Genomic DNA, 25,288 nt, shown 5'->3' with positions numbered 1-25,288 from the left:
TGAGATCCAGGTTTGTGAAAAGAAAGGGTCCCAGCTTCTCCTGCTTTATGATCTGCTTTTAGAGGTGCAAGCTGGGATCTGAATGGGAAATTGACATTACTTAGCTCAGTCTTGGCTCAAAGGAACAAGGATTGTTTGGGGAAGGAGAAGAGGTAACGGTGGCGGCTAGGAGGAAACAGTAGGGAGAAGCTGACGTTAAAAGATAGCAAGTGACTCGTAATCTGCCCTTACATAGTTCCTAGACACGGGGGGTCTGCCTGGAGCACCTGGGGTGATTGTCTATGAAGGTCTGACTGGCAAAGTCCACTGGAGACGTGTATCACAAGGATGAGGAGCACCCTGGTTTCCAGCAAATCGGCACTCTGGGGTTCCCACTGCTTCCATCTTCAGGCCCTGCCTCTAGGAAACGACCCCGAAAGACATGCTTTCTCCTGCGTCAGTTTTGTCACAATTTTTCTTAAGGGAAAGGGAAAAGGAGAGAGGAAGCATTAGAGATCACTGGGGTGCCTGTCAACAGTTAGGAAGGAATCAAAAGCATGGAAGGAGCTCTGCAGGAAAAAAAAAAAAGAAAAAGATGTGGCTATGGTAGAGACCTGGCAGTAGGAAAATGGGGAAATGGCGGTAGGGCAAGAAAATGGGCAAAAGAGAGAAGCAGGGCTTTAGCCTGACCCTGTATATCAGAGAAGTGTTCTTCCGGTTCCCTACGGCTGTATAGGCTAGGTCAGGCGTTAGGGCAGCTAGGAAGGGGAGGAGGAACGCCTATTCTCATCCTAGTCCAAGGAGAATCAGCAGCTCAGAATCTCAGAACTGGGAGCCCTCAGACCTAAGAGTGGACCGTGAAGATGATGCAGGGTGATGATGGACTGGAGGAGAGCAAAGAGCTAGGAAAGGGGTGGAAAGTGGCAAGCTCTGGAGAGACTGTAGCGTCTCTCCCTCTTGGGATCCCTGCGCAGGGGAATGTGGGGGGGGGGGGGGCGTTCCCTAGGTTCCTCTATTACTGGGGTCTCTAAAAGAAGCCAAGGACAAATGGGGAAAGGAGGGGAGAAAGGAGACCCTCAGGGCTTTCTCCCGGGTTTGTGCGCCGCGCCCCCCCGCGGCCGCTCGGCGCGGCTGCAGAAGTACTTGGTAACCCGCCGGCGGCACTGCTCGCAGCGGACGGCGCAGCACCAGTGGAACTTGCAGTTGCAGCTGGACACGGTCTCGGCACGGCGCTCCTCCACCGCCAGTCCGCAGTCCCCGCAGAGCCGGCGGCAGCTGCGGCGCTCCCAGCGGCCCAGGGCCCGCCCCCGCCGCAGGCACTCTCGGCCTTCGGTGCCCAGCAGTCCTAGCGTTTTGTTCTCCAGGCAGTAGTCCGGGGAGTCCTCCAGGTGCACCAGCTCCCGCGTGGAGATGGAGCGGAAGGTGTCGGCGATGGCGCCGCGGCCGGCCGCACTGTTGCCGGCACCCTGCAGCAGGTCCACCTTGAGAGCCGCGTGGTACTTCTCCTTCAGGTGCGCGCCCACCTCGCGGAACTCAGGCAGCTGCAGCCAGCAGGTCTGCGTGGTGCAGCTGCCGGACACGCCGTGGCACTTACACGTGCGTTTCATGGTGCCCTTCACCGCCTGGGGAGAGAGCTAGAAGTGAGCTGATCGGGGATGAGGCTGGGGGGAAGTCTGCTGGGGGCGGGGGGCGGGGGGGGGGGTGGTGGTGAGGGAGGGTTGCTAGGCATCCAGCTGATTAATCCACGTGGCTGGCCAGCTCGGTGCCTCGTTTTTCCAATCTGTTAAATGAACTGAAGAGCTGTCCGCACCTGGGGCTCATGGTGGATGGAGCCAGTTGCCTAACCCCCAGGGCTGCAGGACTCACCTTGCGGCCGGCCTCATTGTTGTGCAGGTTCATGGCGGCCCGGGCATCCTGTCCTGTCTCTAGGGCATCGACGAACTGCTTGGATATTGCCTCTCCGAAGCCCACGTTGTCACTGCAGCCTCCCCACAGCCAGCCTTGGCCCCCTGGAAAAGTGCAAGGGGAGGAAAGGTCGTTGAGCAGGCGGGCTCGGAGCCTCCTAGCTGCTGTTTCTAACTGGATTTGGGGTTGGGCGGGTGCCCTGTCTCCAGATTAGTTTCAGCCCAGATTTGTTTAGGCCACTTTTGGGCTTCCACTTCCAGCCTCATCCAGTCCCTTGCTCTGGACTCCATGACGTAAATAGTTGCCGAGTGGATTCTCTGCAGGATGCTGGGTTCTCCCTCTACACACAGTGCTTCTGGCCTTCGGGCAGAGTGTTCACGTGCCTGGCCAGCCATTGACATCCACAAAATGGCCCAGGAAAAAGGCGAGCAAAAGTGCCAGCATGGAGCCGGGGAGGCGGCACAATGAAAATAATATGGAACAACAAAGTTGGAAGTTGAGCTGGAGGGCAGAGAGGATGGGAGAGGACAGCAGAGGTAAAGAGTGGGGAGGAAACAGGGACAGGCAACAGAGAATGACACCCCCCTATTTTCAGGGAGCAGAAGGATTGAATCCTCAGGGAGTGTTGTTACTTTATTGTGTTTAAATTAAGGAAACCATTCAGTTGGACAGAGGGCCCCAAGCTACATTTAGCCTGGTTTGTCACTCTAGGGTTTGGGCTTAAACCAGTTGGCCCTGATTTTCCTCAGATTTAGAAGAATACAATGCTTCTTCACCCCCGCCAAACTACCCACCAGACTTTTCATTCACAGTGAACTTTATGGCCTGCCCTACCCACCGCAGTATCACTACTCACCCAGCTGCCCATTGCGGGAGTCATCACAGCCACAGTTGTCAAAATCCCCGAGGCTGCAGTTTCTAGTCAGAGTGTACATGACCCCAGCAGAGCTGATGGCATGTACAAACGCTGTCTCCCGATTAGCTGGGCAGGAACCAAAAATGGGTGAGTTAGAGGGAGGGGTTGTAACTCAAGGTATCAGTCATGCTGTCTTCCTTTATTATTATAATAAATATAGGGTAAATAGATATATCCTTCCTTCCATCATTATGCCCTCCTTCCCCAGCTCCATCCTATTTCCCCACCTTTATAATGTACCTTACTTCCATGGTCTGCTCCAGCCTTGGTCTCAGCACTATGCTTCTTCCCTCCCATCTTTTCAGGTCACACATTATGACTAGGTGGCTAGATTACTGTTTACATACATGGTTGTAAAGGATTTAGGTGGTGAAGAGCCAGAGGAAGAAATGGGGAAGGAGATGAATCTGAAAGCCAGGTTGTAAAGCGCACAGGCCTATTTCTACCTGGAATACTGAAGTCTAACAGGCACATGCTAGCTGGTCGTGAACTTCTGATTGGCAGCTATTTCATTTACTGACATGGCCACTCTTTAGCTTCTCCATGAGAGGTCAAGTCCAAGTCAGTCCTTGCTTGGCCTGTACCTCTCTGCTGAGCTGCTGAAGGAAGGGGCTAAGAGGCATGAAGAATTATGACACCTACCTACCTCCTGACACTATTTATATTCAGCCAACTGGGAGGCCAACGATGCTATTGGATTGGGGGTGAGGCAGGGTCCATTCATTGAGCAGTGAGGGTGTTGGGAAGAAAGAAAATAAAGCTTTATAAGATGGAGAAGGGACAGAGAAGATCCCAGAGACAGGACAGAGGCCAGGTTGAGGAACGAGGAAGTAGAAGTAGCAAGGGGTCATCCCTGAAGAGTGGGGCTCTAACCTGTGGCCAGGGGGTCCAGGGAGCTGTGGCCGAGGCTTTCCTTACCACTGCGAAGGCCACTATGGCTGGACAGCTGCAGGGCTCTCTCAGGGCAGTTCCACCGGTCCCAGGCAAACTGATACTTGCATTCTTCAATACCACTCTGGGCACCAGCTGCCACACTGCTGGAATATATCAGGTAAGCCTGCGTAGAAACACAAGGGTCAAAATTCAGCCTCTCAGCTGAACTCGGGAGACATTTGCCCTGTAGTGGCCAAGCACCTCTTTTCCTGCCCACTCTCCCAGCCTTCTAAAATAATGACAGAGGGGCGCCTGGGTGGCTTGGTCGGTTAAGCGTCCGACTTCGGCTCAGGTCATGATCTCACGGTCCGTGAGTTCGAGCCCTGCGTCGGGCTCTGGGCTGACAGCTCAGAGCCTGGAGCCTGTTTCAGATTCTGTGTCTCCCTCTCTCTCTGCTCCTTCCCTGTTCATGCTCTGTCTCTCTCTGTCTCAAAAATAAATAAACGTTAAAAAAAATTAAAAAAAAATAATGACAGAGTAAGCACTTTAAATATGCTGTCCCATTTAACATCACAAATAACCTTGTGAAATAGGTACCATTTTTATAGATTAGGAACCTGAGGCTTAGAGAGGTGAAGTAAAGCAATTTGCTCAAGGTCCCACAGGTAGCAGAAGGTAAAAGTAGGAACGAAATTCAGTGTTACCAGACTCTAGACCTCACCAGCCTTTATTCACTATACTATCCTGCTTCTCCAAAATGAGCCCAAATTATATAATTCATGGGTTTTCAGCTATTCTCACTCCATTACTATCTTGGAAAAGAACATTTGGGGGCTGAAAATGGCCTTGGAGATCATGTAGTACAATGCCAGCAGTTTAAAGATGGCAAGCTGCATCCAACCGCTGCACTGAGAGGGATGTGTGACTGCAACCTGACAGCATGAAAGGCTGTTGGCTTTTCTGGCTCTGGAAATTCTGGCCATACATTCAGAATCAATACTCCTGAGTTCTTGCCTTGGCCCTGACACTAGTTTGCTGTATTCTTTTGGGTGGATCCCTAATCCTCTCTATGTCACAGTTTTTCTGTCTGTAATATATACAGCTAATAAAAAATATGGACATAATGAAAAGAAATGGACGTGTATAGTCTTCAGTCAAGAGGCTAAGATTTAGTGAATCCAAATAAATCGAAGGACTTTTTTTCTTACCTTTGGACCAGTCATCAGGAAATTGTTCACTGACCTGGAAGAGAGAAAAACCACAGAGCATAATGGAGATGCACCAACTCATTTCTGTTGCCAAGCATTGTAAGGATTACTTCAGCAAACAATTGATAGGAAGAAAGGGAAAATGGTTTTGCCAAGGAAAAATTATGCATAAGGAATCTATTAAAGATAATTCATCTAATAAAAAAGAATATGGGGTTGCCCGGGTGGCTCAGTCAGTGAAGCACCCAACTCTTGATTTCAACTCAGGTCATGATCTCACAGTTCATGAGCTCAAGCCCCACATCGGGCTCTGTGCTGACAGTGCCCAGAGCCTGCTCGGGGTTCTCTCTCTCCACCTCTGTGCCCCTCCCCTGCTTGCATGTGTGCGCTCTCTCTGTCTCTCTCAAAATAAATAAAAAAGAATTTAAAAAATATGTACAAAAGGAGCTGACATTATGCTTTCTTTTGGTTTTTAAAATTTCAAATATACCAAAAAAGTTGGAAGTAATATTTGATCATTATGTTGCCATGGAGTGAAAAGAGAGCATAACTCGCTGCAGTGTAGCAGGCTCTGCTCTGAGTACTTTATATGTTGATCTTGTTAAATTCTTCCTTTCTCCACCATCATTATCCCTATTTTTAAAATAGGGAATCTGAGACTCAAAAAAGGTAAATAAGTTGTTGAAGCTCACCCAGCTAATAAGTGATTGAAGCGGAATTGAATACAGGTTCATCTGACTCGACAAGACTCTGAGAAAGATAGTTCTCTAATCAAAAAGAGGTAAACGGGAATGTCTTTCTAGGGGCTGAGTCATAATTAAAATTCCAAAAATAAATAATTTGACTCTGGAATCGTTTGTTCCTTTCAAAACTGAAAAACGGACTTGCCATTCAACTTAGCAGTTCTACTCTGGGCATTTATCTCAGAGAAACGAAGACTTACCTTTATTCAGGAACTTGTGCATGGATGCTTATAATGACTTATTTATGATACCCCAAAACTGGAAACAGCTCAAATATCCTTCGAAGGGTAAGTGGATAAAAATAACTGTGGTACACTCATGCCATGGAGTATTACTCAGTGGTAAAAAAAAAAAAAAAAAAAAAAAGGAATGGACTACTGATACATTCAATAACTTGGGTGAAATTCAAGGAAATTATACAGAGTGGTCAAAGCCAATCACAAAAGGATACACACTTCATGATTTTATTTATGTAACAACCGTGAAATATGTGATCATAGTGCTGGAGAATAGATTAGTAGTTGCAAGGGGTTAGGGGATGAGTGTGGCTATGATGGGGTAACACCAGAGTCTTGCTTGGCTCACGAGGGCAATCTCTATGTTAGGCATAATTTGCAAAGAGTTTTGGACATTACCAGGCCAGTCAGAGGCTAGTTCCCATGCCAGAGGGCAGACAGTGTCAGGAAAGAAAACAAAGCAACAAAACAAAAATCAAGCAGCAGGTGAAAGAGAAAGCTTTGCCATGAGCCCGGGTGAAGAGACACCCTGTGAGAGGATACTAAGTTGGAATCACAGGGAGTGATGGGCGGAGATAGTAGAGGATTCTTCTCTCCTCAAGATCCTACAGTTTGTAAAGATTCATATGATACATGGTTGAGCCCAAATGATCAATCAGATTTAACTGAACACCTGCCATGGGACAAGACTGTAGGCATTATGTGGACAGCGTTTCCATAAATTAACATGCTGTTAACTCCTGGGTTATTTGCAGACATATTTGAACCATTATGGCTGACTTACTTCCTCGTATCCAAACTATCCAGTATGAAGAAAAGATTTGGAATAGATGTTAACTAGATTTATTGTGATGATCATTTTACAATATGTACATATATTGAATCATTTTGTTGTATATACTTGAAACTAATATATGCTGACTATATCTCAATAAAAATACTGTGTCCTTGTGGAGAACACCAAAGGAAGAGGATCTTGTTCTTTTTTTAAATTAATTTAATTAAATTTAAATTTAATTTATTTTGAGGGAGAGAGAGTGAACTGGTGTGGGGGACGGGCAGAGAGATGGAGAGAAAGAGAATCCCAAGTGGGTTTCTTGCTGTCAGTGCAGAGCCAGATCCGGGGCTCGATCTCATGAACCACAAGATCATGATGTGAGCAAGAGTAGGATGCTTAACCGAGTAAGCCACCCAGGTTCTCCGAGGATCTTGTTCTTAATTGATGAGACAATCGCAAGATTTCCTACTGGGGAGTAAAATATAACATGTATTACAGAAAGTATGGTGACCATGTCATGTTAGAAAGTGGAAAGAGAGCCAAAGAGGACGGAATTTAAGTGTTTATATGGGTATTTATTACCTAGGGACAGTTATATGATTGGAGGAAAGATGCTAACAGTGGAAGATAACAGCGTTTGTTCACTGGGTGGAGGCAGCTCTACAGAACATTGTACAATCAGCATGCTCCTAGACAGAGGTACAAGCTTCCTATTCCCCATATGGACAGTGCTAAGATACTACCCAGATTGAGTGTCATTCAAAGGGTTGGTGCCTTACCCTCTCAGCAATCTCAGACCTTGAACTCTAGACTTGCATATCCAACTATATTCTCGACATCTCCACTTCAGTGTTTACTGGGCATCTCAACCTTAATACTAAAACTTAACTTCTGATCTTTGCCGCCACCATCCCAAACCGGCTCCTTCTGTAGTCTTCCCCACTTAAGTTCCTCCTTCTAGCTGTCAGAGAAAAGTCTTGGAGTCATCTTTGACTCCTTCCTTTCTCTCACATCCCATATTCATTCTGTCATCAAATCCTGCTGACTCCAGCTCAAAATATATTCAGACTCTAATCAGTTCTCAACACCTTCACTGCTATCACCTGGTCCAAGCTATCATTGTCTCTCACCTGGGCTATTGTTAAAAGCCTACTGACTGATTTCCCTGCTTCCACCCTTATTCTCCCACATTTTATTCTCAAAATGATTGGTCCACTTAAAGATTAATCCCTTTAGGGGCACCTCGGCGGCTCAGTTGGTTAAGCATCGGATTCTCGATTTTGGCTCAGGTCATAATCTCATGGTCGTGAGATCAAGCCCCATATCAGGCTCCATGCTGGGTGTGGAGCCTGCTTGGGATTCTCTCTCTCCCTCTCCCTCGTCTCTGCCCCCCCCCCAAATAAATAAGTAAATAAACAAATAAATTCCTTTAAAATATAAATCAAATTTTGCTACTCTCTGCTCAAAATCCTCTAATGATTTCCTGTTTCACATACAGCAGAAGCCAAACTCTTGTCATAGTTTATAAGGTCCTATGCAATCTGACCCCCATTAATGCCTAATCTCTTACTACTTTCCCCTTACTTGCTCTGCTCTAGCCACACTGATGTCTTTGTTGTTGCTCCAACACACCAAGCACTTGCCAGCCTCTGGGCCATTGCACTTGCTGTTCTTTCTGCCTGGAATGCTTTTTACTCAGATAGCCACGGAGTTTGTTTCTTCACCTGCATTCAGATTTTAAATCGAATGTGTCTATCAAAACAATAGTCAAACTATGGGACTGTCCGAGCCCAGATGTCCATTGGCTGATGAATGGATAAAGAAGATGTGGCATATATATACACAATGGAATATTAGCCATCAAAAAGAATGAAATCTTGCCCTTTGCAATGACATGGATGGAGCTAGAGTGTATTATGCTAAGCAAAATAAGTCAGAGAAAGACAAATACCATAGGATTTCACTCATATATGGAATTTAAGAAATAAATGAGATGAACATATGGTATGGGGGAGAAGAGAGAGAGACATAAACCATATGAGATACTTTTTTTTAAGTTTATTTATTTATTTAGACAGAGTCAGAGACAGAGTGAGCGAGGAAGGGGCAGAGAGAGAGGAAGAAGAGAGAGAATCCCAAGCAGGCTCTGCACTGTCAGCACAGAGCCCAATGTGGGACTCGAACTCATGAAACCTGAGATCATGACCTGAGCCGAAACTGAGAGTTGGACACTTAACTGACTGAGCCACCCAGGCACCCCCATATAAGACTCTTAATGATAAAGAACAAATAGGGTTGATGGAGAGAGGTGGGTGGGGGATGGGCTAAATAGGTGATGGGTATTACAGAGAGCACTTCTTATGATGAGCACTGGGTGTTGTACATTAAGTGATGAATCACTAAATTCTACTCCTGAAACCAATACACTGTTAACTAACTAGAATTTAAATAAAATTTTGAAAAAAAAATCGAGTGTGTTATTCACCCTAAAGCTTTCCCTGATCATCCTATTTAAAACTGCAACTCCCCCAGGGTGCCTGGGTGGCTCAGTCGGTTGAGTGTCGGACTTCGGCTCAGGTCATGATCTCACAGTCTGGAGTTCAAGCCCCGTGTCAGGCTCTGTGCTGACAGCTCGGAGCCTGGAACCTGCTTCAGATTCTGTGTCTCCCTCTCTCTCTGCCCCTCCCCCACTCATGCTCTGTCTCTCTGTCTCTCTTTCTTTCTCTGTCAAAAATAAACATTAAAAAAAAATTTCAAGTTGCAACTCCCCCACCCTCTTTCTCTGTTTCATAAATTGTATAATTCTATTTATACAAAATGTCCAGAATAGGCAATTCCATAGAAACTGAAAGTAAATTAGCAGTTGCCAGGGGCTGCAGGGAGGCAGAATGGGAAGTGATAGCTAATGGATATGGGTGGGGTTTCTTTTTAGGGTGAGGAACATGTTCTAACAGTGACTGTAGTGATGGTTGCACAAATTTGTGAATATACCAAAACCCATTGATTTGTACACTTTCAAAGAGTGAATTTTATAATATGTGAATTATATCTCAGTAAAGCTATCCTGGTATATAAAAATCTTACTCTTAAGTATCTTATATTTACTCTTAAACTTACTCTTACTCTTATACTTACTCTTAAGTATCTAGCACAAAAGCCACAACCAGCATTTCCTGAAGACTCACGGCAACTTCTTTCTACCTCACATTAAGGTTTCCCTTTATTCCCTAATACTCGACTACAAGTAGGGGTTGCCTTAATTATCCTTGTATCCCCTCCAGCTCCTAACCCAATGCCTCAAACACAGTAAGTACTCTTTAAACATTGATTGAATTAAATGGATTGAAAAAAAGGATGGATGCATCGTCAGAATGAGCAGAAAATTGTAGGATAATAAGGACTGAAAAAGATCTGGGGGAGGGTAGGGGAAAGCAGTCTGGCGAGCCAGTGCTCCCACTAATTTTCCAACATTGTGAGCAGACCACCATGCCGCATTAGCAGATGTATGTACCAGAAGAGCCACAGTCAGTGAGCACGCAGCATATGTACACAGAGGTTGGTGTTATAATCAAAAGTTTTAGCAAAGTCAATCCGACTCACTTAATGTTATGTATAATTGTTATTGTGCTTCATAGTAATTAGACATAAGTGGGAAGCAATTTACATAAATAATTGCAGTCAGTTTTGTTTTTATACTGCCAAATAAAAATTTTATAATTGTTTCTTCTCCTTTTGACAGTCTTCCAGGATATATACTGATACCATGTAAAATTTAATTTCCATCACCCAGCAATAGCTGACATTCATTGAGAACGTCTCTTCTAGAGGAGTGCTTTACCTGTACCATCATTTTCTATTTCCGTGGCAACCCCATGAGGTACTGTGCTATTTACTGAATGTTTATTCTGTGCACACAAAATACTACCTTAAATGCTTTATGTGTTTTAAGCTCATATAATTGTCACAACAGTTGTATAAGTTAGAAAGGGTTATGTCTTCCATTTTACAGATACAGAAACTGAAAGAGTGGTAAGCTAACGTCACACAGCTAGGTAAGTGGCAAATCCAGGACTGGAACCTAGTCAGTGTGATTCTTTTTTTTTTTTTTTTTTTTTAATATACGAAATTGATTGTCAGATTGGTTTCCATACAACACCCAGTGCTCATCCCAACAGGTGCCCTCCTCAATACCCATCACCCACCCTCCCCTCCCTCCCACCACCCCCATCAGCCCTCAGTTTGTTCTCAGTTTTTAAGAGTCTCTTATGCTTTGGCTCTCTCCCACTCTAACCTCTTTTTTTTTCCTTTTTTTTTCTTTTTCTTTTTCTTTTTTTTCTTTTTCTTTTTCCTTCCCCTCCCCCTCAGTGTGATTCTAAAGCATATATTCCTTCACTGCTACGCTCTCCTGCACCCCGTATTTCTCTCGCTCTTATTCCCACTTGCTAATCCAGGACTCCTGATCCCCGCAAAGTTCTTGATAAGTATTTCTTGGAGGTCTTAGTGATGTTCTGCACACACTCATGAACAAACTCAGTTAGCTATCACATTGTCTCTGCTGCTTTTCCAGTCTTCCATCGCTCTAGCCCTCCCTCTGTATGTCCTGTAGGCCTACGATATCTGCCCATATCTGCCAGGCCTAGGCTCTGCTTTATCTGGGTATCGCCACATCCCCTGGGCACATTTTGGGGGTGGGGAGAACTGTTGCTGCCTAGACTGGGTTCAATGCATAAAAAAAGTGGGAGCATACTACACTAATTCAGGATGTTAACAATGGGGGAAGCTGTGCAGACGGCGGATATGTGTGGGAACTCTACTTTCCGTTCAGGTTTTCTGTGAACCTAAAACTTCTCTTAAAACAACTATTATTATTATTTTTTTAAATACAGGGACAAATGTCTTTTAACCCATTTTAGAGTCTTGCCTTTCCACTTAGGTATCAAAATGCCATTTGTGTACAAGTTCTGATAGGGTTTTAGCAAAGCAGTACTTTCAGGTTTTGCCTGTAACATGCCCCCCTAATCACCCCCTCCAGCCTTCTTAGTTGGACTAAAACTGAGGAGCTTGCTAACAAACTCCAGTGAGAAGTGTCATTGCTGGATCTTCTCTGTTCCCTTCCCTTAGAGCGAATGCTATCCTGGGAAGACTCCATAGTCACTCCTTTAGGTAAACATCTGGAGCCTGCAGCCTCACCAGTTCCCCTGACCTGCCCATATATGGGGAATCCAAGTGGTGGGCCCAGCCTGGAGCCCCGTCAAAGGGTGCTCCTTTCGTTGGGTGCCATCCCTGCAAAGAAATGGGCAATTAAGAAAAAGTATTAACTAGAGTTTCTCTAGTGTTTTGTTGATACCTTTCCTGGGCTCGGCTTTCTGTGACCTCATGCTAAAAACACCTTTATCCACCCAGGAGCAATATCCTTGGCCTATAGCACACTGGCTACTATTGTTTCACCCATACTATTGTTCCATAGGCATGGAACCTCTTCCATCCCTATAACGACTCCCTGAAGAATACGCACCAGTGCACTTTCTGATTTTAGGAAAGGCTCTTTATTACCTTGGGAGCTGGCATTTTCCATTGCCCCCAGAGCAAATACCTGGGGCTGCAGTCTGACCAGACAAGCGGGATCATTCTTCAATGAGATTCTGACTGAAGCTAGCCCTGCCCTTGTCCCCAGATGCCTGAAGAAGGTGGCTGTGGTGAAAGCATCTACCCAAATCTGCTCCTGGCCTTTCTGTGAGTCCCGGTGGTGAAGGGTGGAAGCAACAACCATACTCCACCAATTCCCTATAACAGTCAGGTGGCCATAGTGCCTGGCCTAGATAGGACTGGATTCTTTCCCTACGTCCTGTCTCCTGGTGTCAGTCTTGCTTTAGCTTTTTTCTTTTTTTTAAGTGTTCCATCAGTCTAGGATGATGGGGTGTTATATGTCAGACTGTGTTATATGTCAGACTGTGAAATCTGAATAAGCTTTATGGATGTGGTAGTAGAGTTATAAGATGTTAACACTGGAGGAGGCTATGGAAAGGGTACATAGGACTCCCCTGTGCGTTTCTTCGCAAATTTCTGTAAATCTATAAAATTTTATTTATATAAAAATACATTTATGATTTAAATATATAAAGTATAAACATATATATTATATATAACATATATATAATATATATATATAACATATATATAATATATAATATATATATAAACATATATATATATATATATATTATATATATATATATATACACACACAAATAAAATGTTACATACTTACATGACCTGAGGTGCCAAAGATTTGGAGAATAGACTTTAGTATAAGCATTTGAAAATTAATCCACATGTGGTAGCTGGTAGAGTCCATGAGAATCATCTGGGAAATTTCTTAAACATGAAGATTCTTGAGCCCCAGCTCCAGAAACTCTTGTTGAGCAGTGGTGATGGGGGAAATGGATGGAAGGAATCTGTATGTACACATTCCTGAGATGGTCCCCAGAGTCCACTTTGAGAAACACTGGTCCAGAGGGTGAACAGGGAGGTGCCCCAAAGCATCTAATACCTGAGTAATAATTTGAGGGCTTGGGAAGCTCAAATTATTGTTTTAATTTTCTGGGAAATGGCTGCTATAACTGTACCAGTAACAAATCGGGGGGCATTCTCTTCTTTTGTTTCTGGATTGAGTACCTCCGGTTCTGGCAGCTCTCAAAGCTCTCTGGTCACTGCCTTCAGGGGCTGGGTCTCTGTGCTGAGTGTTAAAATCATGGGGATCTCTTTCCTTCCCTGTAGTTTTTCTTGGTACTGTAGTTTCCCCCCCTAGCAATTATAACCGACCTGTTTATGCTTCTCTTCTTCATACCAGGAATAAAATATATTGGGAGTGGAAAGTGCCCAAAAGATTCTGAGTGTTTGTCTAGGGGCCATCTGTCCTCTAGGAAACATGCTATCTGCCTCCACTCACGGAAGTCTTCACTACCATAGCTATTATTTAATATTCTTAGACCACCTCCATGTTCTTGTCATCAACCCATTGTCATCAGCGAGTCCATAATTCAGTCTTTGGTTTGTGCTTTTTCCTACGTCTAATGCCATCTCATCCTTCTTCCAAGTTAATGTACCAAAGGTAGGAATTTGGGGGAGCAATCATCTCTCTCTCTATCATTCCTTCTCAGCTCTGATAATAATGTTTCACTGTAAGTACCTCCCTTCTGCTGTCACTTGTTCCAGTCTAGGCTGGTTAGCTGAGTCATGTCCTTCTGTCAGGCTTTCACTACCTTCTGCCCAGCTCCCCTCACGTCAACATTTATGAGTTCTTTCCCCCTCGTTTCAATGTGTGTTTAAGTCCTAGCTAGTCTCTTATTTACTAAATGTTTTTTCAATTCTTGTTAAACAACCATCCAGATACAGATGCATTTGTAGTTTTGAAGCTATGGGTAACGCTAAAGCAGAACCCTGTGGATTATCATTTTCCCATTGCTCCTCTGCTCTATGGACCTTCCAACCTTGCAACCATTCAGTGGCCATAATCGGCCACAATCTAATCACTAAAATTCTTTGATGTAAGGCACTAGAGCTCCTCAAACAGCCGCAGCATTCAGCATTATGCAGTTTCCCTTGGGGCTATATTGCCTCCTGAATTGCCTCTCCCTCAGTCAGCCTGACCACCAGCAAAACTTTTTCCAAAGTTGCTGAGACAGAATGGGAGAGACTTTCGATCAACCCAAAGGCAAATGCCATAGCTTCTCTTTTAGCTCTTGGAAAGTCTCCAAGTTTGTTTTGTTTGTGTTTTCTTACCTAACATTTATGATCCTTAGACCCATACACTCTAATTTTCCAAGCTCCCCTTCATTTGATACCATTTGAAGAAATTTATTTTACCACCTTAGGAAGTTCACAGAAAATTGCAAGTTCCCATTCTCTGGTAGTTATGCCTAATTGTGGATGAGCAGTTTAAACCGCTATCCAATTAGTTTCAACAATTTCTCCCTATGTGGGGGCATTTTCCGAACCCGCCTAGCCCACGAGGCCACGTGTAGCACATCACATTCCATAGTTTCCCATTTAGCAGCTGCGATGAGAGCACATGCCTGATTCTGTAGAGCCTGCGACACAGATGGGCACAGGACCAGCAGGACCCAGCACCATGCTATCTTCAGGCTTACTTCTTCCTTTGTATGACCAGGACCTTGTTACAAGGTCAAGTTCATGTGCTGGACTCCATCTCCCCTCAGTATGAGAGTCCTGTCTCGGTGAAGAACTCAGTCCCACTCAGCAAGCTTCTTCCAGGCCAGCCTCACTAGTTTGCCAAGTGTGCCCCGAGGCATTTGAATCCCAGTGGTTAACATAGTAGCTTAGATTTAAGTTAGGATTCCCTTTTTTCCTTCCCCACCATATTGTTTAAAAAGCAAAGGCTTCGAATATGAACCTCCAGAATTTAGTGTTTTCTTCTCAGGGTCCAAAACTTTCATCTCAGTGCCATCTGACCCCTCCTTTGTTCTGCCTCCTTCACTTTCCCCATAGATCTTTGAATAATAGGGTTGGCTTCTCCCTACCCTTTAATCTCATCTTTCAAGGTCCATAAAAAATCTCTGGGTCCTGAAGCTCTAGCCGGCCTACTTCAGGAGAGACCATCTGATCACTACAGCTTGGGCTGAGAGCCCAGGCAAGGAGAAAAGGGGCAGATGCAGGTCTCCATCTGGTGGCCTGGCACAGAGAGGGAACGAGAAGAGGGTAGAAAGGGCAAGAGGAGGATCCAGAGCAGGAGAGCTGCCTGGAGCTGTAGCTAGAAGGTGCTTCAGTGAAGCAACTTCTCCTAGAATAAGTGCGTGACAGCCAGCTTTTCACCTCACAGAACTCTCAAGATGCTTCGGGCCAGCGAGAGCCCAAAGACAGTCGTTTCTCAGCAGGCTTCCTTGTGCTTCTCTCCATCCTCTACAGCATCTGACCCACAGAACACGTATGCAGCAGCATACACACACACAGATCTACACACACACACCGTCACACAGAAGGCGGGCTTTACTAATGACTGTGAAATACATCCCCTCAGTTCGAAGTTGGTCACTGCCCCCTCTGACAATACACAAGCATATTTAAGCCAGGAGCAATTCGCTGTACAATTAGAAAGAATGAAGTTTGAGATGCAAAAAATTTTTTTAAAGAGTGAACAGCATGACTAATTCTTATCCACTGTAAAGTACAGGTAATCAAAATCAGGCTCTTTCCCAGTTGGCTAGAGGAAGGGATTAGGAAGTAGAAGGCACAGATACCTGAAGTCTTGAGGGGAAGAGAATTACCCAGAATTTCAAAGACAAGTTGCCTCTTCCTTAAAAATTTAGCAAGAGGGGGCAAAGGTGTCAATGGTGTTGAGATCTGTTTGGTACAACAAAGGAACAGAAGCGAGATTACAGCGAATGAACGGTTATGAAATGAAAACAGAAGCAGCCAGTGTAGACTCACTGAAGGCGAGTATGCCATTGAAAGGGAAGAAGGACATGACTGCAGTGAAGACTGGGGCCAAGTGAAGGCTTTTTCCAGGATAAGTATTTTTTAAAAATTAAGGAATGTGTAGTTTTTGTCACATCCCCATATCTATGTCCTTGATTCAAACTCTATCTCTTTCTTCAAAGGGAATCCAGGTCTGTAAATAATGCTCAAACTGTTTTTTATAAACATGAATTTTCCATATTATAATGCAGGGCCCTAAAAAATATTTTTAAAAAGTCTTGTAACCCACTTAGCTAAAAAAAAAAAAAAAAAAAAAAGTTAAACTGATGCATCAGTTTTAGTAGTAGTCATGTTAAAATTTACAGTAAAATCCCACATTATCTCAAATCCATCTCCTGCCAAATAATTGCTGGCAAAGACCGTAGAGTAGCTGACGGGACAACTGTGTATCACAGGTCTCTGCAAAACAATCCCGGGCAGTCTTTCCCGAGCAAATCACCAGTTTTCAAGGGATAATCTTTTCCTCTGAAACTAAAATGTCATTTGTATTTCAGGATATTTTATAAAGTGACGGGCTGTCTCTCCTTGTCCTCATTTCCTTCCTTCTTTATGTATTGTGGCAAACTCTGCTGAGAAACACTCAGCTACAAAAAAGAGCTTCAACACTTAGCATTTAAATGAGGACTCTAACTGGGAATGCGCTGTACTCATTCTCTGTTCTGTGGTCTCTAAGTGAAAGCTGCTAAGGGACAGCTCAAGCCACTGCTCCCAGAAAGCCTGGGATCACAGGAACCTCTTCCAGGATCATTATGCAGGCAGAGAATTTTGTTTTGTTTGTTGATCTTGTTACTTTGATCCCTGTAGTGTAGACTTTGGAGAATATTCGTGTTCTCAGTTGCACTGATGTATATAATACTAGTTTATTTCAGGATGAAGAAGGTAGGCATATATGATAACTCTCCAAATTATCCTACAAAAAACTAGATGAACAGTTAAAGGTGAGAAAATTGACAGGTTTTTGAACTTTAGTGCCATTTTACTATTTAATGGAATTAAATCTTAATAGATGGTAAACATATTCTGTCCTCAATCTAAGCCAACTATCAATTTCTGTTGTCTTTGCTAATCAGCCACAGCTCAAACAGAAATAAATTTAAATATATATCTGAATGAATTTTCTCTTTTTACAAGTTATGATTCTCGATTTCTCTCCCTAAGGGTGGCCAGTCATATCTGTATGATGTTCTCCAAGATTCACTCTAATCGCTGGCTCTAGATCTCTCAGACATGACATAGGAGATTTCTTTTCCTATTCCTCTTCTTCCAAGTTTGAACCATTTAGTATTTGGAATATTTAGACACAAAGAAATATACGCAGTTGAAAACGTTACTCAAGTATACATGAAGCAAGATTGGCTAGTGGTTGATGACAGTTGAAGCAGAGTTATAGGGGATTCCATTGTATATGCTGTTCTCTCTGGAAATTTTCCATAATGTAAAATTAAACAATAAACTCCTTCTGAAACAATAATGTCCGAAAGCTAGGCTCCTCCAGACACCTTGGATTAATGGGAAGAAATGTCAGACAGGATAGTGTGGTTCATTATGTATTATCTCGGCTATCAGTATGGAATGGAATCTTTAAAGTCAGATATGTGAACCTGAAGAGGCAGAGTAAGAGAAAAGAACTGAGCTTTATGGCAGCAAAAGAGAATTCATTTTGAATGAAGGAGAAATTTCTCACTATGCAGAGTGGTTTAAGCTTGGCCTAGAGAAACATAAGAATCTCATCTATGGACTTGTATAGAAAGACTGAACTACTGGCCCACTTACAGGGCCTTATGGAGACTACTGGAACATAGCCTCATACTGTGCTGGTTCCAGAGGGTGTATAGTTGGGAAAACAACCAATTAAGAAAAGTGAATTTGGATTGGTCAGATAATGGTGAATTTAAGTGATCCCCTTATAGTCTGATTGCTCTTGGCCTGGACCGTGGTCCCTCATGTTGTGACCGTCCTTCCTTCTCTGTCTGGCACTCCAATTCTCTGCGAATTTTTAATGATGTTCACAGTGGTCTGATATACATTTAGAAGTCTGGCATTAAGAAACAAAAGCTTGTACCTGACTAGCATTTTTATTTTAAAAGATATTGGTTCTGGTAGCTTATTTAAGTTATCTCTTACATTTATTTATCCATAGGATTTATATTTTTTCATTCTATTATCTCATTCCTTTCATCTCACTGAAAACTCTGACCTAAGAAGTGTACAGAGAAATGATATGATCAATAACAAGGGCCTACAATAAAGACTGGGAAAAACAAGCCCATAAAAGCTTGGCTTATAATGAGACTAGAGAGTCTGTCCAAAGTGGATGGTAGTTTCTTTTGAGAGGCCCTCGGAGTGTAGGTATATTTCAATGGGAGGCAATGGGGAATGTTATTTATGTGAACCAAGCTCAGAGTTTCCCCCAGGCTAGTCTTTTACGTAGGATAAAAAATCTGCTTTCTGAAAAGTGAGGGTTTAGCCTAAGAAAAATTATATTGACTTCTCTCTCTAAGCCCTATGAATTCTCTGCCTTTCTGATGGAGAGAAAGAAAAGAGCCTTTCTTTCTTTCCTTCTTTCCTTCCTCCCTTCCTTCCTTCCTTCCTTCCAGACCAACACTGCACATTTATTTTCTACATATCCCCATCACTTGCTTGAATTGGGGATCTTAGGGAATTTGTTTTTACCACTGGCCATTACTTTGAATGTAAGGGCGATCAAAAGGCAAAGGAACTTTAAAGATTCTAAATATCTATTTAAAAGCTGTGAAATGAAAAATGATGAAAAATGGCGGACACCACAGTAATTCTTGGACTCCTGGAGATCCTAAGACGTGCTACAAAAATGGGTCTTTATCCTTAGGAAAATATAGCCAGAGCTAGCTCTCTTATACTATACATAAAATCTTAATATCAGAGGCAGTACAGATGGTATTGATATTACAGATGGTGGAGATACTTTTTGAATGATCTCCAAAGAAGCACAAGCCCACTGTATTGAAAAGAACAGGTAAGTTGGGGGTTCTGGCAAAAGATAGTACTTGATGCGTCTAATCCAAATCAAACCTGCAGGTAGTTTTCAGTGAGATGAGAGGAATGAAATAATATAAATTCTATCAATAAACAAATGTAAGAGATCATTTAAATAAGCTCTCAGAACCAATATCTTTTAAAATAAAAATACTAGTCAGGTACAAGCTTTTGTTTCTTAACGCCAGACTTCTGTGTATCAGACTACTGTGAACATCATTAAAAATTCACAGAAAATTGGAGTGCCAGACAGAGAAGGAAGGGCGGTCACAACATGAAGGACCACGATCCAGTGCTCTGGGGACTGTGGTACAAATGTGGGCAGGTCAAAGAAAGCAAGGTCCCATCTGAAGCAGGATGGCTTACTGGTGAAAGGTAGTGAGTGGTGTAGATTCAAATTCCTGTCTCATCACTGACAGACTTTGTGTCTTTGGCGAGTTACGCAGTGAGTGTGAAGTAAATGTTGGTTCACATTATATTATTCCTGAGTATCGATTTTGTTCCAGGATATGGGGCAGAGTTACCCTTTTTCAGAAGATTATAGCAATCCAAAAGTAAGGACTTCAGTAAGCCAGGGAACTTTCTACCTTTAAATTAGCAAATATGAAATTGCTCTATTTCTGGGAACTGATACCTACTTAGGAAAGTTTAAGCTTAAATTACGTTTAAAGTTTCCTGTCATGGTTCTTCCCTTATGTAAAATAGTTTGCATGCATTGGTCAGTTCAAAACACGCTCATTAATAGGGCGTAGTGGTTCAGCATGGGGCCTCCACAACCATGTTTTCTGTGTTCAAATTCCATCTGGTTCATTACTAGTTAGGTGATCTTGCCAAGTTATTTTAAGATCTCTGGGCCTCAGTTCCCTCATCTGTAAAGTGGAGATGACCATAGTATGTACTTCAGAGGACCGGGGTAAGGATTTGTAAAGCACTTACAACAGTGCCTGCCTACAGAGCAAGTTACTCATTGTTACAACTGTGGTTAATTTCCACCTAAGAGACACAACGATAAATGAGGCAAGGTGTCTGATCCTAGAAGAGTTTCTGGGCTAGTGAAGAAGACAGATTCAAAAGCAAATTTTCAATAAAATGTACTAAGTGCCTTAATGGCTTAACCTGATGCTGGATATATGGGGGTGGGGCGGGGGGAAGGAGAGGTAGCTAATTTAACCTGGGAAGACTTCCAGGAGGAGAGAATACGTAAACTAAGTCTTCAAAGATGGGTAGATGGCAAGGTTCTAGTGGAATCTTTGGAATCTTTCAGCCAAAAACCATTTCACCCAAAATGTGAGCAAATAAAATTGTTTCTAAATGTCCTGATTTTAAAATAATAATAATAATAATAATAATAATAAACATCCAGCAGATTAAGAGAATTTGATCATATCAGTTGAAAAAGAAAAAAACCAAAGAGTAAATGGAGCCCAGGAAAAGGGATTTTTATTAATAGTCCCCAAAGAAAATAGCATTACCCAATATATAGCATGAAACCAATTGTCCCAGCAAAGAAGTAAACTTTTTCCTCGGAAGAGAGAGGGTTTGGATCAAAACTCCTTTCCTTCTGATCCGTTTTTAATATCCCCATTTACATAATATCACAAAAAAGAGATCCTTCTTTGTGTCATATTATCACACATGCACACACACACACACGCGCGCGCACAATAGAGATGCATTATGGAGCATCTGCCTTATTGCTTATACAAACTGGTTTCATAGGAAAAGCTGTAATGAAGTGTCTCTTCTCAGGACTTCTTAGCCTTTGTAGATGATGATGATGATGGTGGTGGTGGTGATACTAATAAATATTATTAGCTAATTATTTTTAGCTAACTAATTGTTATTCATGGAGAAAATATAGAGACTCTGAAAGCCAAACTGTAGGGCTAAAGTTGTTGACAAATCAATGACAGAACTGGAAGTTAAACTTCTGTGATCATGTCTCAAGCCCTTAGAAGGACTTTCAACGGTGCAGCTGCTAACGTCATCCCCCTGGTTACCCCACAAACCCCAAGCTTTTTCATGGATTATGAATTTTTTTTACTGATCAGAAAAGCTATTAGGATGTGATTCTTTGATATTGGCATATTATTTTCCAAATTCCAAAGCAATTTTTCACTTACCTTTTATTTCCCTAACTTCAGAGATTCCCAGCCTCTGTGAGGATGAGAATTCTTTTTTAATGTAACAAAGTTTATAGTGCAGCTTCACTTGATTGCATTTATTCTTTTTGTATCTGTTGGTGGGAAAAACTTAACAGAAACTTAACATGGCAACCAGTTATCATGCATTCAGTAATTTTAAGTGTATATCTTATTGTTCATAATATACATTTGAAAAATAGTAGCACATGTATGTGGAGAACAATAATTTTAGCTATAGATGATAGCTATTCTTGGGGGGAACAATAATTTTAGCTATAGATGATAGCTATTCTTGGGGGGAGAATATGGATTCAAGACAGCCCCCTAAAATAACTGAAGCCCTTGCTGATCAGGGGCTCTGCACGTCATTAGCAGATGAAATTTCAAGAGCCATAGAAGGGTTGCTCTAAATACATAAATGTAGAGAACGAAGGGATGATGTATTTCAAAAGGTGCCTTAAAACCCAAAGATTTTTGATGAATTCTTGCTCTACTGTAGAAAAGAAATGAACCCTGTTTAAATCCTTTGGAAAGAAGTGGAGGCAGTGACTTTTGCAAAGAATGAGAGCAGAGCCATAGTTAACCTCCATGTTCTAGTGAGTCTATCTTTCTGATTTGGTCATCAAGTTGAGGGGGTGGGAGAGAGAGAGAGAAGAAATGGACAGAACAGGGCAAAACCTAGGATCATTATGAGACATCATTTGGAGTAAAATGAAGACCACAGTTAAAACAAACAAACATGTTCTAGGCCTGATCATTCCAGATGAGTATGTATACTGGAAAATGAAAAGTCAGATTGGTTCATCTTTGGCCACCCTTATAACCATCACCATCTGCTTGGCTGTATCATGCACTCCCATTCTCTCTTTTGCGGGGAGCCATTAGGATTCAGGAAAACAAATTCAAACAAAAGGTTTTTTTTCTCAAGGTACCAAAGGATAATTCTCAGAATTGTCCCAACAAGAAGAAACTGTGGAGAATGCTTTTTTTCCCCCCTCCAATCATCTCACTTTGAAAGTCTAGCAAAACTGCATGTTGTAAATGAATGTCATCTTTATTTTCTCCTTTCAAGCCTAGGAGTTTCTGTTGATGGACTTTTTTTGACCGTAATTTCAGGCAAGCCTACAATTGAACAGCCAAGCAGAAATTATGGTTCTCTATTTGTTAAATGCTTTTGAGGTCCTTACATAAAAGGCTGATAATGAAGTATTAAGAGAAACATCGGAAAGGCTGCGGTTGGTCAAATTTCTCTGCATGGCACAAAGGGGAAGGTGACCTTATGCAGAACCCTGATAGTTCCATTATAAGAAGAATCAAGATTTAACGTTAAATTTAAAAATCACTCTTCAAATGCTACCAAAACCAGACTCTTGGCAAAGTATAAATGTTTAATTCAAATTGGGGCTTATGGAGAAAAAGCAATTAAAATCTAATTGCATTATAGAGGAGATTTGTACATTTTCTCCTCAAAGTCAGGCAAGGCGAGAAGGGGTTCTTAAACCCTGTTTTTAAATTAGAACTTTCTTTCACATCTCTTTTTTCTTTTTTTCTTTTTAAATCCGGACACTTGAATTTGGACAGACAAGCAACCCAGCCACCTTTCAGTGTGGCTGTGTCAGTATCGGAATGAAATGAACATGACCCCCTCCAGCAGGGAAGGAACACACAGTAAAGGTATTTTTTATAGAACAATTCTTCACACTGCCCTGGTGACTGGGGAAAGGAATCTCGTGTTTCTCTTTTGCTGATACTGAATCAGCTGAAGAATACCATGAACATCAGTAGAAATGCTCTGAAATAGTCTCTGCTCCCTTTTGTCTTTTTGTTCTCATGAGGGGGAAAAAAGAGAGACTTTTTTTTTTGAACATGAAATATTTAATTTAAATGCCAATTAAAAATTGACCAATTATTTGGCAGTTCATTTTGTAACCAGAAGTGTTACAAATTATTGCCTTAACTTGCAAATAATTATATTTATTTGACATATTTCCTAGTAACTTTCTAATAAAGATGGCTATATTCCTTTATGATAAGAATACATTCTTGGCACAGGAAGCTGATTTCAACAAAGAAATCCCTATCCTTGCTTCCTCAACAGTTTATGGAATGATTGGATTCATACCTTGGTTAAACAGATGGTCAAAATGCAAACTGATAGAGACTGAGCTTATGTATCTCAATTGGGGAGAGACTCCAAACACATAGCAATGTAGCAACATGCACTTCCCAGGTCTTTCTTCTATATGTTATTGCGTAGTTACTTGTTAACATTTCCATGTATAGATACTTTATGTGGTTTCCAAGAGCTAAATGAAACTGACAATAAAATCGTCTATCATTTGTGCAATTGTTTATAGTTTCCAAAACACTTTTATAAACACTGCCCCATTTTCTGAGCAATTTAGAAATATTTGTAAATTGTATAGGTTACATAAATCTGTAGAAAGTTTAGCTTTCTAAAATATTTCATTTCAAACGTGTTTGTTAACCCAATACCAACTCAACAGATCGAGTGAATTTTTATCTCTAAGACATGATGGTATGAGCAGTTACTTAGAATATTCTGAAAAAAAAAAAAAAGTTATGTCAGAAAGTGCAAAATAAGGTCCCATCGCATTTTGTCTCCAGCCTTCACCTCAAAGATCAGATTCAAACACAGTAGAACTTGCTTTGAACCACCTTCCTTTTTCCACAATGCTGACATCAGGATTTGGTTTAAAAAAAAAAAAAAAAAAAAAAAAAGCTACTGTCCATTTTCCCCAAAACCACTTAGAATACTTGCGGTACAGCAACTTATTAATCTATTTTTTAATCTATTCATTTATTGATCAGGGTCCTAAAGATTTACTGAAATCAGCCATACATTTAGAAAGAGCCCCTACTCCATAGAACAGTTTTTCCTAGGAGAGATCCCAAGTATTCCTACATTTCGGGAAATGAGGAAGAACTCTCTCTCATAGACGACATACATTTACCTGGTCCCAGTCCCAGGTGGGAGTCCAGGTTACTTACCAGGTGTGGCCGATTCGGAGGATACAGGTGACAAGGAAGATGAACACAGGAGGCTTCACAAGCAACATAATCCTCTGGAGCAACCGAATTAGAAAATTCTAAAAACGTGGGAGACAGAGAAGATGGGGAAATATTCTCCTTGTGGTAGTGGGATGGAATTCTCCTCAAGCCCCAACTTCCGTGGTGTGTAAGCGATCCCAAACAGAGTTGAAGGGACGTGAAATGGAGCTGCCAAACGTCCAAAGAAGAGATTATCTACTTAATTAAAGTGTTTTTTTCCCCTCTAAGTCCTTCAGCCAATCAGAACTCAAGTGCCAGAGAAAGATTGAGTCGATCAAAAGAACACTCCAGGATCCTCCCAGACAAATGCAGAAGAAGGAGACGAGGAAAAGGGGACAAAGAGAGGAACACGGAGAAAGAGGACAAAGAAAGAAGAGGGGGGGGAGGAAAAGAGACATCGCAAATCCCCTCCACAGAATCAGCGCTTGGAGTTTCTCTCCTCCCTCTTGCCGAGGCCCTCCCGCCCCACCACAACCTCCCCCACCCATGCACACTCGCCCGCAGACACGGACACACGGAGAGGAGGGCCTGGTCCCCAAGGGGATTTAGAAGGGACTGTGCTTTCCCTGTTGTCCTTTGTAGGGCTTTGAGACTTAATCTGCATTCAGAGTGGCTTTCCTCAGAGAAAAATATACCATGTACTACTGGGTGAACCTCAGCCCTCTGATCTGAGAATGTGGGGATTCAACCCAACCACCTCTGTAAGTTAGAAAGAAGCTTAGGGAACTTTAGGGAACCTGATGGTTTCTTCCTTTCCACTTTTCCATAGAACACTTACTTGTTGAACAACCTATTCCATTCTCAACCCCACGCTAGCCATCATGGACATTTTAAAAAACCAAAACACGATTTCTGCCCCAAAGACATTTACGGTCCAGTAAGGTGGTAATATAAGAATGTAATTTCATAAGGTATTAAGTTGCT

At 42.4% G+C, this 25,288-nt stretch overlaps 1 protein-coding gene across 1 annotated transcript; it reads right to left on the bottom strand.

Moving 5' to 3' along the window:
- Nucleotides 1-1,055: 1,055 nt before the first annotated feature.
- WNT8B (Wnt family member 8B) lies at nt 1,056-24,372 on the bottom strand. Its single transcript, XM_042907801.1, has 6 exons — nt 24,305-24,372; nt 4,882-4,915; nt 3,719-3,857; nt 2,741-2,866; nt 1,846-1,988; nt 1,056-1,601 (listed from the first exon to the last, which is right to left on the bottom strand). The coding sequence occupies exons 1-6, from the start codon at nt 24,370-24,372 to the stop codon at nt 1,056-1,058; spliced, it is 1,056 nt and encodes a 351-aa protein (XP_042763735.1).
- Nucleotides 24,373-25,288: the final 916 nt, after the last annotated feature.

Source organism: Panthera leo, chromosome D2 (assembly GCF_018350215.1).
Source record: "Panthera leo isolate Ple1 chromosome D2, P.leo_Ple1_pat1.1, whole genome shotgun sequence".
NCBI lineage: Eukaryota > Metazoa > Chordata > Mammalia > Carnivora > Felidae > Panthera > Panthera leo.
Note: the sequence above shows the minus strand (reverse complement) of the source record. Positions and strands in the feature narration are given on the sequence as shown.